At 43.8% G+C, this 20,129-nt stretch overlaps 1 protein-coding gene across 33 annotated transcripts in view; it reads right to left on the bottom strand.

The window, feature by feature from the left end:
- The window catches only part of CYRIB (CYFIP related Rac1 interactor B), a 148,486-nt gene that overhangs the window by 93,288 nt on the left and 35,069 nt on the right, over positions 1-20,129 (bottom strand). For 29 of the 33 annotated variants that reach the window (XM_086335521.1, XM_086335529.1, XM_086335538.1 and 26 more), the window contains exon 2: positions 16,198-16,250. In XM_086335521.1, coding sequence (XP_086191647.1) covers positions 16,198-16,250 — 53 coding nt within the window. Of the gene's footprint in view, positions 1-16,062; positions 16,251-20,129 lie in introns of all 33 variants that reach the window. The other 4 variants (XM_086335537.1, XM_086335567.1, XM_086335558.1 and 1 more) reach the window with 1 other exon arrangement.

Consider the following 20,129-nt stretch of genomic DNA (forward strand, 5'->3'; position numbering starts at 1 on the left):
CCACAGACTAACCCGCCAGGCTCCTCTGTCCATGGAATTTTCCAGGCAAGAATACCTCAGTTTGAAAAAAAAGAGATTTTTGTATGTGTTTTCCAGAAATATCATAGTTAGAGGAAAGAGAAACGAGTTTGGGTTGAAATCTGGTAATGACAGAAGCAACTATTACCACCAATACCTCTGATCAATGGTTTCATTTTGGCTGATTTCCACTCATGTTCTAATCCAACCCTTATAACAACATCAAGAGAAAGATTTTTTTGCTTCCAGTTCCAGAGAAGGCAATGGCACCCCACTCCAGTACTCTTGCCTGGAAAATCCCATGGACGGAGGAGCCTGGTGGGCTGCAGTCCGTGGGGTCACTAGGAGTTGGACACGACTGAGTGACTTCACTTTCACTTTTCACTTTCATGCATTGGAGAAGGAAATGGCAACCCACTCCAGTGTTCTTGCCTGGAGAATCCCAGGGACAGGGGAGCCTGGTGGGCTGCCATCTATAGGGTCGCACAGAGTCGGACACGACTGAAGTGACTTAGCAGCAGCAGCAGCAGCAGCAGTTTCTGGATAACAAAATTCCAGTGAGGTACAAAAAAAAAAACGTTAGGTATTTTGCTGGAGGTCACAAAGTTACTAAGAGATGAAGCCAAGATTAGACCCCAGGCTCTAAAGCTTTTGACATGCATGAGTCACTCAAGCTTCCTTGCTTCCTACTTGCCCCTTTCTTTCTACAAATATTAACTTAATCTCTCAATGTCCAAGCTTCATCTAAAATACTAGATGACTCAACTTTTTTTTTAAGATTTCTTTTTTTATGTGGACCATTTTTTCTTTAAAGTCTTTACGGAATTTGTCACAACACTGCTTCTGTTCTATGTTTTTATTTTTTGGCCACGCGGCACATGAGATCTTAGCTGCTTGACCAGAGATCAAGCCTGTACCCCTTGCATTGGAAGGTAAAGGCTTAATCACTGGACAGCCAAGGAAGTGCCTATACTACTCATCTTTAATAGGCACAATAACCACCTAATTCACTACTATTGTCAGGGTTAACTAAAATAACAGATGGAACAGGAAATCTTCCATAGCCAACCACTTTTTACTCTAAAAACAGCAGTGACATACAACTAAATCTAAGACATCCCTGGTCTTAGTAAACTCTCAAGTGGTTAAAACAATTATATGTTACAGATTATTTATTCTGAGTTTTGAAATTTGCGGTTTTAGTATTCAGACTCAGAAGGCTGTATGTCACAGTGGCTGAGAGCTCAGACCCTGTACTCAGAGTCTGAATTCCTCCCTCCATTCTCTCATCTGTAAAAACTAGGAAAGTAAGGGTATCTATCCACTGTCTAAATGATGTTATCGCAAGTAAAGCAGTTAGGGCGGTGCCTGGCAAAGGTGGTGATGGTTTAGTTGTTAAGTCATGTCTGGCTTTGCGGCCCCATGACTGTAGCCCACCAGGCTCCTCTGTCCATGGGATTTCCCAGCAAGAATACTGGAGCAGGTTGCCATTTCCTTCTCCAGGGGATCTTTCCCACCCAGGGATCGAACCCATGTCTCCTGCATTGCAGGCAGATTCTTTACTGATTGAGCCACCAAAGAAGTCCTTGTTTGTTATTATTTCTAATTATTAATTAACCTCCTACCTTAAGGTAGTATTTGCATAAAGCTGCCTGTACTAGCATTATGTATAATAAAAACCAGAAATAAGTTTCCTGCAACAGGGAAACAGCATAGTTGAATTTGAAAGAATTGTCTTTAGAATTAATGAAAACTAATTTAATAACAATTTAAAAGCTTCTGCATTGCCACTTAGGGGCTGGATAATTTTGAACAAGTCATTTCATTTCTCTGGATTTGTTTCCTCACTTTGAAAATGAAGGTTCTACTCTCAAGGACTTTTAAGTCCTCTCCAGATTTGAAGTTTATATTTCTAAGGTTTTCAATAAATTATAATCCATCGATATCAAGGATAATAAGCAACCCCTAGGAAACGGCAACCCACTCCAGTGTTCTTGCCTGGAGAATCCCGGGGACGGCAGAGCCTGGTGGGCTGCCGTCTATGGGGTCGCACAAAGTCGGACACGACAAGTGACTTGGCAGCAGCAGCAGCAGCAGGTACATAGAGTGATAGTGGTAAAGAACACGCCTGCCAACGCAGGAAACATGAGATCGGGGTTCAATCCCTGGGTCAGGAAGATCTCCTGGAAAAGGGCATGGCAACCCACTCTAGTATTATTGACTGGAAAATCCCATGGACAGAGGAGCCTCGCGGGCTTTAGTCCATGGGGTCTCAAAGAATCGGACATGACCGAAGCAACTTAGTACACAGCACGTATGTACATGCAAAGATGGTAGCAACATGAGACAATATTTTATAAATTAACAATCCCAACCTTCTTTAACCCTACTTTTGTTCTATGATGTTAATTACCTCCTAATAGAATTTGTACTGTGTTTATCGTGAATCTCTCTGAATAAGGCAGAAGCACCAGGACAACAGGGATGCAGATCTGGTCTGTTCACTGATCTGTTTATCCCCAGCCACTAGAGCAACGCCTGGCACACAGGAGCTCAATTAACATCTGTTGACTGAAAAACTGTGAATATTAAAGAGCAAAGTACAGAGACTTCCCTGATGGTCCAGTGGTTAAGACCCTGTGTTTCCAACGCAGGGGGAGCAGGTTCCATCCCTGATAGAGAAACTGAGATCCGGCAAGCTGTGTAGAGTCACCAAAAAAATTAAAAGAAAAAAAAAAGAGCAAAGCACAGAAGTATATACATAAAATAGAATGCCACTCATATAAAATATCTACCCTCAAGGGGAAACGGCAGATGGGATCAGAGAAATTAAATCTCAATGACAACATGAGAGTAGGGATGAAAGACTTTTATTTTCCTTCAATGTTCTGAATAAATGTATCTGTTCAAAAAGACAGCATTAGAACAGAGAAGCATGTAAAGAGAGAAAAATGAAGGCGCAATGGAAGACATGTCCAAGGAAGACGGCAGCAGACCCGAAGGAAGGGGCCAAAAGGGCTTAAGCAAATAGGAGGCGGCTCTTGGAGGTTAGTTATTCTGTGAATGGAAAGAATCACAGGGGTAGAAATAAAACTAGGTAATATGATTCAGAAAAGAAATGCCAACTTACTTTGAACTTTTAATTACAAGCTAATTTCTATTAAACTATACCCAAGTTGATAGTATTTCCCCATTCACTGTCTAATCAACAGAGGCTTTGGTGAGTCTGATATTCGGAGGCCTTTGGAGGGGCTACCTGTTACTCTTCTTGATCTGCTGCTGTGGATGCAAGAAGAATATAAGAGGCCTACAAACCGAAGTTAACTGGTAAAATGTAGGTCTTTTCATGACCCAACTGATCAACTAGGGTCACACACTGGGGAACACACAAAGAGTACAGAAAACAGCCTTCCCTTCCAGGGGATGAAGACACACGACCTTATTATGATACAAAGCAACACACAACTGCCAAAGAAACTGATACAGACAAGCAGCCTGGAAAGTAAAGGGAAAGGACCATTCCTCTTGGTGTGGGGGAGTCAGCGCTGGGGGCGTGGGGAGAGATAGGGAGGAGACGTCCAGCCCTTATGCTGAACTTGATCAAATCACCAGGACCCTAGTGCTGTTTGTGGGCTTCATCCTGAACCTCTCACCTGGTCCTACCTTGCTTTTGGGATTACATGCTACTCTGAAAGCCTCCAGCCTCCACCTGCTCACCTGAGCTCTTCATCACCGCCAGGCATCTGAACTTTGAGCAAAGCAGGTCAGAGCCCCTGCTGTGAGAGTTCTCAGGACCGGTGTTACGTATTTCAAGGACATATCATAATTGTAAATTGCATGGTGATTTGTGTACATCCTTGAACATTGTGAGGTTCACCAGGGCAGGAGCCATGCCTGTCATGTCAACCCTGCATCCACAGTGCTAGCACAGAGCCGGGCACCATGCCTGGCACAAGGCATGCACTCAAACCATGGCAGCTGGTCAAACAGCTGAGTTAACCCAGTCCTAGGGCCTTTACCCTACTCTGAACCCCCAGCACGGCCACAGCCTTGAAACCAGGGAATGGATCAGCAGCACAAGGAGGTGAGATGTAAACTGCCCCCCTCTTCCCAAATTAGCCAAAATGATGAGGTCACCAGCTATGTGACACAACAGTTGAAATTTAGAGCTTTAGACAGTATGATGTGAATATGCCAAACAGGAGCTAAGAGCAAGACAAGAGTTTAGATTCTCACAGTTTCAAGGCCACAGAAGAAGAGATACTGTATAAGGTTAAAAAAGGAAAAAAAAAGAAATCTTTCCAGGAGAGAACCAATAAAGTCCAAGTTAAAAAGAAGCTTAACTGGTTTAGCTAGCTTCCTCTCTAAAATCCTGGGGCTGATTTCACATGAGAACACAGGTTGAGGAGTGGGAGGGAGGCTCAAGAGGGAGAGGCTATATGTATACTTATAGCTGATTCAGGGTTGTTGTACAGCAGAAACCAACACGACATGGTAAAGCAATTATTCTCCAATTAAAAATAAATTAGAAAACCAAATTTAGTATTCACTGGGCAAAAAAAAAAAAAAAAAAGAAGAAGAACACAGGTTTAATGAGAAAGCATCCATCCTTAGTTTTAATGCAGAGAAGAAGAGGGGAATGCCACTTTGCCTGAACTCTGGTCTTGTTTGAACCCACAGACTCAGAGAAATATATGTGGTTCTCATTTCAGCATTTATTTAACATTGTTAATTAATAGGCCACTTGTTATTCATGAGGGCCTGCATCAGAGTTTCTGAATGAATCACCTAATTTTAGACAAGGACAGAACCTTGGAATTCATTTTTAATCCAACATCGTACTCTTAGCTAAATGATGGAGTCCAAGACAGGTCCAGGGGGGCTCATAGAACACAATCCTCTAGGCCTGGATTCTGGGTCCAGAGTGAGGATCACACAGGTTCCCATCTACAATAGAGAACTGCTGAGTTGATTTACAAAGGTTGGACTGGATCACTGAGGTGTCAACACAGTCCTGCAAAAAATCTCTACTAAGAAGCAGTGTGCAACATTTGATGTGTTGTCTGGTGTGATCTTCCAGGATACATGAGATCAACTGAAACATTATCCTTTGACTTTCCTGGTGGTCCAGTGGTTAAGAATCCACCTGCCAATGCAGGGGACATGGGTTTTGAATCCCTGGTCCGGGAAGATGCCACATGCCGTGGGGCAACGCAGCCCATGTGCCACAACTACTGAAGCCCATGAGCCTGGAGCCCAAGTTCCACAAGAGAAGCCATAGCAATGAGAAGCCCACACTCCACAACGAAGAGTAGCCCCCACTCGACACAACTACAGAGAGCCCATGTGTAGCGATGAAGACCTAGCACAACCAAAAATCAATGGATAAAAATTAAAACACACACACACACACACACACATTATCCTTATTTAACCCTTCATTACTCGTAAATCTGTTCCAAGGTATGGGGAAAAAAATGTTAAGAGATGTGTACTGAAGGATGAAGAAGTGGAAATGAAGATTTCATGGGACTTCCCAGTTTCCCTTGAGTAAGGGAGTGGTATCCTGGTAGTAATACTGAACTACTTCCTTACAGAGTTCCTGTAAGTACTATTCCTTGTGCTTTTGCCCATGCTGTTCCCTCTGCTACAAACATCCTTCCCACCCCTCTCATGCTTCCTGTCCAAACTACTCACCAAGACTCCGGTCAGGCATCTCTACAGATGTTGCATACAGATTCCCACGTGAATTAGATTCTGTTTTTACCTCACAGTAACACATAGCCCTACCTAACCTGACAGTCCTCCTAGGATGTGTCAAAAAGACCAGCTGCAGCATGAGGTTTGCATTAGCACCATGTATTCCATTGAGAAAAGTGCTGTGCAAACACAAGGTTATGTTTTATTAATTTATTACACCTGATTCCTTGGATTTTGATGGATGAATCAACCAGCCCAAGATTAATAGCCTGGTTTACTACACTCATTTCTCTTTCCAAGCCACAAGCCAAAATAAACTTACCCTCAATTTATAACCTTGCAACATGTTCTTTTGCATATCGACTTCTAAATCAAACTGTGGTTATTAAAAAGGATGATTGCATCCGTCAGGATGGGCCATGTTATGCTGCGGTAACAAACAAGCCCTAAATCTCAGCCCCAACAATGACCACAGTGGTCACTCTGGGATCAACAAAAGGAGCCCAACAACTCCATCTTTCTAGACTTCACCTGACACTTTGGATTAAGCAACTCTGTAGCTGACATCAGTTACAAACACATGACTTCCTCCTTTCCTTATTCAACCACCTATAAAGCTATCTTGCAGGGTTGCTGTGCAGGTTAGATGTGATCCTGCTGTTGAGATACTCAGGTCACTGCCTGCCTTATAAGCAGCAGTTGGTAAATGATAAATGGTGGCTAGTAACACTGTCATTACCATTATCTCTTGTTCTTGTTGTTCAGTCGCTAAGTCTGATCCAATTCTTTTGTGACCCCATGAACTGTAGCCCGCCAGACTCCTTGCCTCTCTGTCCCTGGGATTTTCCAGGCAAGAATACTGGATGAGTTGCCATTTCCTTCTTCAGGGGATCTTCCTGATCCAGGGATCAAACCTGTGTCTCCTACATTGATCAGGCGGACTCTTTCCCACTGAGCCACCAGGGAAGCCCACCATTACCCCTACTCATCTTCAAATGATAATAATGATATTGTTATTATAATTCTTATACGCCAAGGGTTCCTAAACTTGTCTGCAAATTGGAATCACCTGGAGATCTCTCTAACTCCCAGTACTTGTGTCTCAGCCCAGAATCAGTGAATTAACTCATCTTGTGTGTAGCCCTGGCTTTGAAATTTTAAAAGATCCCCAGATGATTCTAACGTACAGACAAGTTTGAGAACCACTGTCCCAGAGGCAGCAAGATGTACATCTATACAGACACATATGTCCAGGTGTACACACACTCACCCACACACATACAAGCTGGTCTGCTCCCAGGTTCCATGATCCTGCCACCTTTATGACAGTGGTGTTCATATCATTCGGGTGAGCGAGGTTATATAAGGCAACAAACAACCCCTAAATATCAGTCCTAATAACAACCACAGTGGGCCCCCTCCAGGGTCAAATAGATGAGCCCAGCAATCTGGTTTTTCTGGTCTTTACCCCATGCTAAAGGCTATGCATTTTACCTTCAGATCTCACTTCCTCTTTCATAAGTTTGCCAGGCCCACAGTAAATCAAAACCAAAAATACGATACTGGTGTGAACAGATTGGGAGGAGATTTGGTCAGAGGAGAGCCACTGTACTACTAGTAACCCCAAGGCTACTAGTAACTATTTCTTTGTTCAGCTCTCCATCCCCAAGATCCAAAACGCAATAGCCTAAATTAATAGAAATGTGAATAGGTATTAATAAATGAATTATCATCACTAATAACCTGAAAAAGAAGTGAAAAGCAGACACAGGATCTCAAAAATACAGCATCTAAGTTGAAAACCTTATGGGTCAGCTTATCACCAACTATCATGTTGATTTCTCTCTTTTCGCTCATTTCTCTCAGGTTGAAATTACATCCACAGAGATGGAAATAAATGAGATCAGGAGATCTATGAACAAAAACAAGGACCTTGAGTAGTAAAGAATCTACCTTGCAATGCAGGGGACTCGGGTATGATCCCTGGTCAGGGAACTAAGATCCCAACTACTAAGATCCTCAACTACTGAGCCCACACATCGTAATTAGAGAATCCATGTGAACCATGGAAAAGATCCTGCATGACGCAACAAAGATCCTGCATGCCACAATCAATACTCTGACGTGGCCAAATCCATAATCAATTAATTTAAAAGAATGTATATAAAAAAAGGGGGGGCCTTTCACCTGGCAGCAAAGCCCCTGTAGGTTGGGTGCAGACAACAGTATGAATACAGACATCTTACCACCAGCACACAAGTGATTTTCAGCAGACCATCTCTTGCTCTGTTGAATGCTAAGTCTCGACAGAATCTGGAGAAAACCAGAAAATCCAGCTTGTTTGCCCTAGTTTGGGCAGCTTAATTTAGGAATCACACTGGGCTTTCCATAAACCCTTTACCCAAAAATGTATCCTGTGTTGTGAACACATGAGTTAACTTGGGGCCCAGGGGGAGGAAGCACTGTGTATGATTCCATAATAGTTACTCTACTATTTTAAAACCAAATGGAAGCCTCAGGCAGCAAAGTCAAAAAAAGAGAGAAATCATTTTCGTAAAAGTATCTGAAGGCAATCATCTCTCCTGATGTATTCTGAGCTGTCAATGGTTCTGCTTTTTTCAGAAGCTCATTCAATTATCTCTTACTTACCTGGACCAGGGAGAGGCATTTTCCTCCCATCTAGAGTTAAAGAAAAAAAACAGGAGGCATGATCCTCTAACAAAAGCCTGAAATGAAAAGCAGTAACTACTCCCAAGGCCCTTATTGTGGAGGAGTCATTAGGCAAAACTTTGAAGGGTCTCTGTTAGTGATCTATTTTCTCCATGACTATCACAATAGGGAGAGGAAGAAATACGGGATCCACAGCCTCAAAACACCTTGCTCCGCTCCTAGGTGTGCAACTGTGGCAAGCCACTTAATCTCTCTGAACTTGTTTCCTCTCTGTAAAATGGAAACACCTTTGTGACAAGGACACTCTAAGAACGAAAAAAATTATGTAATGCATTTTTACATTCAACAATGTAAATACCCCTTCCTCTGATCACTGTCAAACTCTCAGGAACACACTAGAATGTGAACTTTTAAAAAGTAGGTACAATGCCTTACTTATCTTTCTATAGCCAGATCCTAAACACTTAGAGATAGCAGTTGCCTCTTCAGCATCTATTCCATTTCTCTCCCGCCAAGCAGCATCCCTCATTCATTCAGACCTCATCTGCAATTCCAGGGGTGGGTCCAGAATGGCCTAAGCCAATCAGTGTTCCTCTGTCACCATGATTGGTTGAGAGACAGAGGTGTGTCCTGAGATGATCCAATCCGAGGGAAGCTCAGAAATTTTGTCCAAAGTCTCTGGGAAGAGAAAGGACCTCATTCTTCCCTGCATGTGAACCAGCTATCCAGTGGGCAACCTCCAGCACCCACAAAGCACCCAATGAAATATTTCCCGACTATATGAATAAAGATGAGTCTGTGGATAAACAGACAGCGATGAAATCACGATTCTCAGAACAGAACTGTAGTAAAACCCTATTAGTACACAGACTGCTGGTTATGCAGCAGGTAAATCAAAGACCAGGGAATGAGAGAGGGCTTCTGAGGCTGACAGATGTGGCCCAAATTCTGGTCCCAGAATTCTAGTGCCTAAGCCTGGGACCTCAGGCAACTTCCTAAGCCACAATTTCTGTCTAAGCCACAATTTCTCTCTGACAAACACAACTATCACAATTAAATAAGAATTTTTTAATGCATCTATTAATAGGGAGAAAAGATTGAGAGAATATACCCCAAAATATTAATAGCAATTAGTCCTAGGTAGTTAATGGAAGGACTTTTATTTTTCTCTTTTTTTGTGTGTACAGTGTTGGATTTTCTATAATGAACATAAATTGGTGGTCTAATAAAAGGAAAATAAAAGGAAAATAAAAGCAAAGACAATGGCAATTAAAGCATCCAGCCCAGCACGCATGACACAAAGTAGGAAGCCAGCAAATGTTCTGTCCCTATGAACACCCTTCAAACATTTGGGAACAGCTATCATATGTCTATTTCTTGTTAAATATCTCAGCTAACTTAATGTCATCCTTACATGACTTGATTTCAAGGCTCTCTGCAAAGGCTCCATCTGTTAAAACCCCACTCTGGATATCATAGAACCCGCTCAGAGAATCAGCCGCAGAACTTGTTTGCTCATTCATCTGTTAATTCATTCACTGAGTAAACACTGATTAAAAACATACTATATTGGACATCTTGCTTCTGCCTACCCCCCATTCACAAATGGTTTCCATATTTCCCCGGGGAACATCTGCCTGCCTTCATTCTCAGTTCCTGGGCTCTGGGGAGAGCAGACCCTACTCCAGCTTCTTCGGGGGCTGGCATTTGATCCAAGGTGGCCAATCAGAGCATCGCATTCACCTGGCCACCGCGATGGGTTAGGAACAGGCATGTTACCCAGAGAAGACCAATCAGAGACATTGAAGAAGAAATCTTTCTTTCCTGAGATTTCTGCTGAACTGTTGGAAAGGGGCATTTTTTCTCCTACTGCTAGAACTGCTGACATGCTTTGCCACCACAATCCAAAAAGAAATCAGAGGCAGTGCTGAGAGATGAGGAAAACCTGTGTAAGCCTTAGCAACACAGTCTAAGGCTCCGTGCCTTCGGTTCCATCCCTGCACTTTGCAGCTACATAAACCAGCGAATCCCTTTTCTGTGGAAGGCAGTTCAACTTGGGGCTCAAAAGAAACCTAACTGGTGAAATTTGAAGTTTTCTGACATCAGCTACATGCCAGCTATGCACAGATGAAGCAAGATGATCCACACCATCTTTCTTGGCACTTGGTCTGATGTGGAGATAGCTACAAACAACTACAATTATTTAAAGCCAGTAAGATGATTGCTTTAATTAAACACTACGTAGAGCAAGGAGAGCACAGGAAGGTGGAGTCCGGATAGGCGTCAGCTAAGAAATAGCATTTCAACCTCCTCTGTACCTGCATTCAGGCAGTGAAGAGAGAATTACTGGTTGGGGGAGTCAAGATAACACTGTTGACATAGAGTCATCTCACAGTAAACTAAAACCACAACAGCCCACGTTTCCCGACGGGAAATGATACTTACAAGCTCCGAAGGGTGCTCTCTGGTTGAGCCCACAAAATAGAAACAGCCACCAGCAAACAGCCCTCCCATGCAAGAATTTCACCCCAGTGTTACAGATGATGCTACACTCTTAAATAATACTCAGGCTGGTTTTTTTGATTTTGAGTCCATGAACTTAAGTCTTCACTCGAGTTTTACTGCCTATTTGGACTACTGTTGATATAATCACAAAAACATCATGACAGCCCGCTGAAGATGAATAACCTATTTACTACCAAATGATAAAAGAGAGAGGACAAGAGTAAGCTTCTGGTTCCATAAGACATTTCAGGATGAGTTAGAAATGTGACTGATCTCGGAAAACAACAAGGGCGACAACAGAAGCACCTCTGGGAACATCTAATTTGCTAAGAAAGGCCCTGAAGGTTGCTCTTTTTAAGTGAACAGAGCTAGTGTCTCTTTGTTATCTTTGATGATGCAAAACTCAACAGGAGAGTTGTGCAGGTAAGTCAGAAAAGGAGGACATCGCAGGACACATTCTCCTTGCCTTTGTGGTTTCCAAACACATCAGCGATTCATCTGGTCCGGGAACACAGCTCCAACTTTCCAGAGCAAAGAATCTTAGAGGTGGAAAAATTAATACTGATGGAACACGTCCACGTGATCTCAAGAGAGGTGCTGGGGATGCGGTAGGAGGGACGGATGCCTACCAGATAACGGGGATTGCTAAGAAGCAGCTGGGTTCTCTCTGTTCCCAAGGCACTTTTAAGATTTCTTCAAGTGCCATGTGAATTCCACTTCCCCTTCTTGCTTGCCACGTGACTTCCCACAAAGACTTAGCCGCCCTTCTTCCTGAAAATGGGATTACTATTTTTCACGCACTGACCAGGCCACTACTGGAGTCCAGGCAGAGTCAGGCAATGGAGAAACCCATAGTGTACGACAACCCTGGCAAGGGCCTGGTGCTTGGCATGTGTTCCGTAAAGGCTGGGGGTCAGCAACCCCATGCCAATTTCCTCTAAAACTAAGAGGGGGTGCAGGCTGAAAGCTCACAAAGGGAAGTTTTTTGTTAATGAGTTTAACAACAACATTTATGTTTAAAAATTTTTTTGCTTAAAAAAAGGATATACAATAAGATATTCGTTCACCCCAAACCCACCATCACCTTGACTTCTTCTCAAGAATTAAATGGTACTGCCCACAACCACTTTCTTTTTTGGTGTGCTTCCAGCAAAATCTATGCAAAAATCATCAAGCTTTTGTATGTGTGGGGTGGGTTTGCATAAGCACTAATCCCTCTTTCCACCCCCCTCCCAAACACGGGAGGGAGCATACCACACACACTTTTTTGCATACAGCTTTTTTTAACCTAAGAATGTATCCTGGAAAGAATGGATAAAGAAAGTGTGATCTATTATATATATATATAATGGACTATTACTGAGCAGTAAAAAAAGAAGGAAATCCTGCCTTCTGCCACAACAGAGATGGACCCTGAGGGCTTGATGCCAAGTGAAATTAAGTCAGAGAAAGAAAAAACACTGTATTATCTCACTTTTAAGTGGAATCTAAAAACCACCAACAAAAAAATCCCTAGGCATAGATGCAGAGAACAGACTGGGGGTTGGGAGATACAGGCAAAGTGAGTCAAACGTACACACTTCCGGTTCTAAAATAGACAAGTCACGAGAACGTAAGGCACAGCACAGTGACTACAGTTAATAATACAGGAAATAACGGGACTTCCTGGGTGGTCCCATGGTTAAGAATCCACCTGCCCATGCAGGGGACATGGGTTCAATCCCTGGTTCGGGAAGATTCCACGTGCCACGGGGTAACTAAGCCTGTGAGTCACAACTCCTGAGCCCGGGCTCTGCAACAAGAGAAGCCACGCAACAGAAGCCCAGGCACGCAAACAAGAGAGCCGCTCCCACAGCTGGACAAAGCCAGAGCGCAGCAACAAAGACCCAGCAGCCATTAAATAGATCCATAAATCTTAAAAAAAAAAAAAATACAGAATTCCATATTTGAAAGTTGCTAAGACAGTACATCTTCAAAGTTTTTATCACAAGAAAAAATTGTGTAGCTATGCACGGCAACACACACTAACCAAATTTCGTGTGGTGACCATGTAGCAATATACACAAATACGGAATCATTATATTGTACCCCTGAAGCTCATGTTATATGCCAACTATAAAAAGAAAAACAATTAAAAAAAAAAAGAAATGCATCCTGGAGCTGATTCCTTCTTGGTATATTTGACGTATTATTTTAAACAGTGGCCCAGTATTCTCCTGTAAGGATATATCTTAATATCTTCCATCAATCCTTTTCTGACATACATTTATTTCAGTTGCTTCCAGGGACTTGCTATTTCAAACAATGCTGCAAGGAGCTTACATTACACACATCTTCACACTACAGGTAAGACGTGTTACTAGAGGAAAGGTGGGATTTATATGATAAAATCCTTGGAAACTAAATATATATGGGCTTCCCTTGTGGCTCAGCTGGTAAAAAATCTGCCTGCAGTGCAGGAGACCCCGGTTCAATCTCTGGGTTGGGAAGATCCCCTAGAGAAAGCAAAGGCTACCCACTCGAGTATTCTGACCTGGAGAATTCCATGGACTGTATAGTCCATGGGGTCACAAAGAAGTGGACACGACTGAACAACTTTCACTTTCACTTTCGTGTGTGTGTGTGTGTGTGTGTGTATTTATATATAGGAAAGATGGGATTTATAAGATAAAATCCTTGAGGTTGCAAGAGTCAAAAGGTACAAACACTTAAAATGCTGGAATGGCCTTCAAAGAGTTTGGACTCACTTTTACTCTCACGAACAGGGTCATAAGGATGCCAGTCTGTCCAACTACATTCATAGAATGGTTTGTTTATCAAATTCAAGGGAAGAAAGCGGGGCAGAGATTCACTCTTGTCCCACAGTCTCTTCCTGGCCCCGTGATACCACACATGATTCTACTACTGCCTGAAAATTCTGCCCCTTGGACGCACAACCCGGAAATCAGAGCTTAAAACAGAATGAACATCAGCACTGGTGTGCTGAGCTGGCTCGGGCTGGCTCGAAAGAGCCGACTGTGCACATCTCTTCCCAAGCCTGTGTTCAGTGACATCATGTTGGTAGCTTTAAATTGTTCATGGTGGAAGTACTGATACCACAGAGATGGGCAAATGCTAGTCAGGGCTTCTCTTTTTCCCCCCAGAGACCTCTGTCAAACATCAGCCCATTGAGGCATACTACAGTGGAAACTGAGGCTCTGCTGCCCCTTTTTACAATATGTCTGCTCTCAGTAGGATCACAAATTCTTGGAACCTCAGAAGTGGAGGAGATCTGAAGGGACAGCTGATCATTCTGTCTTCTCATGCTGCCTCTCCCCTAGTCCCTGTGCTGAGCCATAAGCAGACCCTCTCCTCCACTCCTCTACGCCTCTCCACCGTATTCCCATCTCTTTATTGCTTAGTGCTTATTCTTAATGATACTCTACAGTGTGGTAACTGCACACACAGACTCTAGGCTACACTAAAAGACAGCCAGGGGTCAAATCCCAGCTCCGTCATTAGCAGCTCTGTGACCTTGGGCAAGTGGTTTAAACTACTGCACCTTCGTTTCTTTGTAAAGCACAGATGATAATGATAACGCCTTCCTTAGATGTTTGTTCTGAGGATTCAATGCGTTAAAACAAGGACACAGAACAGCGGCTGGCACACACTAAGGACTAAGCAGACGTACACTGTTATCACTGTTTTCCAGTTCACTAAGCATCTTTCACGACATCTAGGCTGTCAGTTAACGCTTTTGTTGGATTTTAATTTCAATCACTATTTTTCACTTCTACGTGGCAGCTTTTTAAATCAACTTATTCTTTTTCCACCTTTCATTGCATTTTTGTATCCTTTTTAATCATTTAAAAATATATTGTCTATAGTCTCGGAGAAGGCAATGGCAACCCACTGCAGTACTCTTGCCTGGAAAATCCCATGGACGGAGGAGCCTGGTAGGCTGCAGTCCATGGGGTTGTGAAGAGTCGGACACGACTGAGTGACTTCACTTTCACTTTTCACTTTTATGCATTGGAGAAGGAAATGGCAACCCACTCCAGTGTTCTTGCCTGGAGAATCCCAGGGACGGGGGAGCCTGGTGGGCTGCAGTCTATGGGGTCGCACAGAGTTGGACACGACTGAAGCGACTTAGCAGCAGCAGCAGTTTATAGTCTCTTTTAGACGGTTTTTTTACTTTCAACTCAAAGTCACTCCTTTCCTAAATAGTCCATATGATTTAATTATGCACACATCTTCAGAGTTCTTTCTGCAGGAGTCTGCCAGGTCTGGGTTGTTGAAATAACCCAGTGGAGTGACTGTGTAAACACACAACACAATCCCTACTGTTGTGCTAGAGAGCCCCACAGTAGACAGTAGCCAGTTTTTATACTAATTTCTCAACTCAAGTTCTCACATCTCGTGATAATAACAATATAGATTCCACAACCACATACGGTATAGCCCCAGATTTTTCATTTCTTCCTGGTGACTTTCTCTCCACTCAAAAAAAGCTTCCTCTCTGTTTCTCCTGACAGTGGGGCTTTTCCAGTCCTTTTTCATGAAGACATGTAATGTTTAAAGCTCCTGGAAATTCATGTCTACCTTGGGCCCAAGTCTCATTTCTAGGCCCACTGTGGTCTCAAAACCTTAACTCCTAGACTCTACAGCTGCTTTGTGGATGCAAAAGCCCCATAAGTTATTGTGCCTTCAGCTCATATAACCATTTGGCTTGGATTTCTCTCCATTTTTGACACTTGGGGACTGATGAGCTCCCCTGGATATAGTTATTATTTTTCAGTCAACTCTGAAAGGGACTGTTGGCATCCCCTTTCCAAATTGGGGAACCTATGTTGGAACCTAACCCCCAACATGATGGTATTAGGAAGTGATTAGGTCACGAGGGTAGGGCCTTCATAGATGGGATTAGTACCCATCTATGGTACCTATTAGTACCCATCTATGGGATTAGTAGAAAAGAGACCTCAGAAAGTTCTCTTGCCTCTTCCACATGTGAGGTTATAGCACAAAGAAACAGGAAGTGGGCCTTCACCAGACACTGAATCTGCCAGCATCGTGATCTTGAACTTGCCAACCTCCAGAACTGTGAGAATTAAATTTCTGTTGTTTATATGCAACCCCGTCTATGGTACTCTGCTACAGCAGCCTGAACAGACTCAGACAACTCCTTACCAGTGAAGAGAACTTGGGAAAGTTACTTCTCTGAACCTCAGCTCTCGAGGGCTATTGTGAGGCTCAAGACAATTCAAATGAAGCGCTTAGTTCTGAAGCCAGGTGGCCACAATCAAATCCGGTTCTGTCACTTACCAACTTGGTAACCTTGAACAAATTACTCAAACTCCAGGGCTCAGTTTCTTCTCCTGCAAAACAGAGATATAGCAAGGATTAGGCAAGTCACAAGTCCCCAGCACACAAAAAGCCTCCAGTAAATCCTAATCACTACTGTTTTTTCCTGTACCAAGAATAATAACCCAATATAACATTTCCATCCAGTAGTATTTCAAGCCAAATAATATTTCTCCAAACCATTATATTTTACAGAAGATGTTTCACAAATGTTTTTGTCATTTAACATTCAAAACAGTCTGGTATATGACAAATAAAGAAATGAAGATATTAAAAAAAAAGGAAATGGAGATTCAGAGATATCAAGTTGTAAGAGTTCTTTATATATTCAAGTCAAGTAAACTTGCTGAAGGTTGCACAGCAAATAAAGAGAAACCCCAAATCAAACTCCTCTGATGAAGGGATACAGTTTGGCTGGACTGCACTGTCCCAGGGACATAGAGGGTGGAGCCTGGCGATCCTTTCAGACTCATAATTCTATGATAAAGGATGCTGGGACTCTGGGCTATGTCAGCAAGTCCGGGTCTCAGAAAAACACTCAGCTCAACTTGAATTTGAACTGGTCTCAGTCATTCCACCCCTGACTTGCTTTCTGCTTTAGGTATCTACACCACAGAGAAAGGAAAACAAACGTACATTACACCATCCTTGTCACCCTCAGAACTCTTACAAAAGAGATTCACACAAACTTATGAATCAAAGGGAGTTTTCATAAAACCCAAGGTAAACAATATCCCATTCGAACCCATTCACCAGCATCAAGTGTAAAGATCAGAGCAAGGTCTGCAATGTCTAGACACTCATTATTGCCTGCAACAGAAAGAGAACGCTTTTTTCTGGCTTTCATTTTGATTAAATCTTTAGCTGCCTGAGGTGTTTTCTCTTTGCTTGTCACTGGAGACTGAGACTACCGGAAGCCACTTAACCAGCCTCCCGTATTCACAAAAGATTCGGGGGCCCTGCCTAATTGTCGTGGGGGAACGTTATCAGCCGATCATGTCAACCACTCTGGCTGCGTTGCCAGCAATCCTCTCGTTCACCAGTACAGGTTTCCTTTCTGCTGTCACCTGAATGTGGTTTAAAATTCCCTTTTCAAGAATAATCACAAAACTGCTCAGTGGCCAAAGAAAAGAGCCATTTCATTTAGAACAACATAGGCATACCAAGTTTCCCTGGCGGCTCAGTGTAAAGAACCCGCCTGCCAATGCAGGAGACGCAGGTTCAATCCCTGGGTCGTGAAGATCCCCTAGAGGAGGGCATGGCAACCCACTCCGGTATCCTCACCTGAGAAATCCCATGGACAGAGGAGCCTGGTGGGCTGCAGTCCACTCGGCCGCGAGAGGCAGGTGTGACTTACAGATTGAACAACAAAGCACACTCCCAAGTTAAGGCCTCACAGGTAAGCACAAGGTCCACACTCGTGTGTGTGTTGTGTGTTTGCACTTACACACAGACGCCCAGAAGCACGGTGACAGTCCTCTCGGCTCAATTACATAAAGATTTCATTTTCTTTCTTTCTGATTCTTTGACCAGATTTACAAAGCAGAAAATAAGACAAGCTGTTTACTTGGGAACAATTTTTTAAGGTCCTGGGCAAAAGTCCTAGAAATTAGAAAAAAGTATACTAGAAATTAGAAAAAAGTATACTAACTTGCTCTCACAAAACTCTTTTTCAAGAACATGAAGATGAGGCTGGTCTTGCCATCACTTGGAGACAACCAGGAAAGAGAGTATGTCTCTCCTAGAAAGAAAGTCATCTCAAAACAAGGGTGACTTTCTCTCACTTCCTCTCTGGGGACAGAGAAAAGCTGGACTATGACTCTAGAAACCGGTCTACCACCATATCACTCTGCACACGCCTGATCTCATCTGATCTCAGAAACTGAGCTGAGTCGGGCCTGGTTAGTACTTGGATGGGAGACTCTAGAAATTGGATCTGATCTTTTCCCCTCTTTAGACTTACAGCATGGGCTCCAGTCCGTTCTTGGTCTTTCAGAGCTGTGTGACTTTGGGTAAGTCACTGAACCTTGCTGAGCTTCTGCAGCTGCTCTGTCAAGGGAGGACACTCATTCACTCAAGACCTATCTGCTGAGCTCCTTCAACGTGCCAAGCATGTGGCCATGGGATTAATTCCAATAATTAAACTGTCCCAGCCACAAAGAGCTCTCATGGATTAGTGGAATAAAGACTTCCCTGGCAGTTCAATGGTTAAGATGCTGTGCTTCCAATGAGTACAGGTGCTGGGCAATCACAGAAAAGGGTATTTAATTAATTCCACAGGGGAGGGAAAGTGCTGGGTATAAGGAAGACTTCCCCCAAGGAGGTGTTATCTAAGCTGCGAACAAAAAGACAAGTTAGAATTTGCCCAACCGAGGGGATACAAGCAAAACTGGCAGCATATGGGAAGGATCATAGGCAGGATGGCTGGTTCACAACATCAAGCACAAGAGGCAGGAAGAGAGACATCATGTATGTCGACCTGGACATGCAAGCAGCTGGACTTGCCAGGGCAATTTGCCTGGACTAGGAGGGTCAAGCATTCACAGAATCCCAGCCACCCCAATCACAAGACCCTTGGACCAAATTCCAGGACCTTGACCTAGGGTTTGGAGACGGAAATGGCAACCCAATCCAGTATTCGTGCCCAGGAAATCCCACGGACACAGGAGCCTGGTGGGCTACAGTCCATGGGATGGCAAAGAATCGGACATTACTGAGCGACTAATAACGTTCAAACATGTTCAGAGTCCCTCCCAGTCCTAAGGGCTGACCCTGTGGTCTTCTGAGACCCCAGATCCTCCTCTTGGCCTGACAGCCCTTGCACCAGCACAGCCACGTCCCTGAGTCCACTCAGGGAAATGCCAAGCCTCCCACGTGGGCCCTGTCCTTCCTCTTTCCTTTCCCTTCGGGAGTGACTCGCCAGTGACTCAAGGAGGGAGCTGTCCCCTACTTGTCATTTGTTTCTTTAAAAAAAAAAAAAGCACCCAGGACTCACTCACACAGTCATTTGCCCAACCTCCTTCTCCCACCCAGCCCCTGACCTAGCTGAAGAAATGCTGAATTATCTGTGTAGACTGTCGTCTCCAGGACACTTGAAGCTACCTGAGGGCGGACGCTCGTTTTGGTCATTCTGCTGTCCCCCGCCCCTGGCACTGACCCCTGATTCATGCCAAGCCCTCAAAAATGCATGCAGACATGAATGGGTTTAATGTCTCTGCAAAGGAGCACCCACCCAGAGCTGCCCTCAGATAGCAGCTCTGAGACCAGTGTGGAAAACCCAGAGAGGTGTCAGCTCAACACCCCTCCCCCAGGGCTCCCTAAGCCACTGCAGACGCTCAGCAAAGCCCCATTGGAAAACTAACACCCCCACCACTTGTGATACCAGTGAAGAAACTCAGGTCCGAAAGGATGATATGACTTGCCCAAGGCCTCTTAGCTAACGCAATATAATGTTTTTAAAAGGGGGACATCAGGGACTTTCCTGGTGGTCCTGTGGATAAGACTCTGAACTCCCAATGCCGGGGGCCTGGGTTCTATCCCTGCTCAGGGAACTAGATCCTGCATGCCACTACTGAAGATCCCATATGCCATAACTAAGACCCAGCACAGCCAATTATATAATTTTTTTTTTTTTTAAAGTGGGACAACGGTCTTAAACGGAAGGCTATCTAGTTGCCCCTACCAGAAACGTTGCTTATTTTAGGGGAAAATACTTGGCAGGTCTGACTAAGCAACTTCACTTTCACTTTTCACTTTCATGCATTGGAGAAGGAAATGGCAACCCACTCCACTATTCTTGCCTGGAGAATCCCAGGGACGGGGGAGCCTGGTGGGCTGCTATCTATGGGGTCGCACAGAGTCGGACACGACTGAGGTGACTTAGCAGCAGCAGC

This window comes from Bos grunniens, chromosome 14, assembly GCF_055505025.1.
Source record: "Bos grunniens cultivar Pamir isolate PY7600 chromosome 14, Bosgru_T2T1.0, whole genome shotgun sequence".
Classification (NCBI taxonomy): Eukaryota; Metazoa; Chordata; class Mammalia; order Artiodactyla; family Bovidae; genus Bos; species Bos grunniens.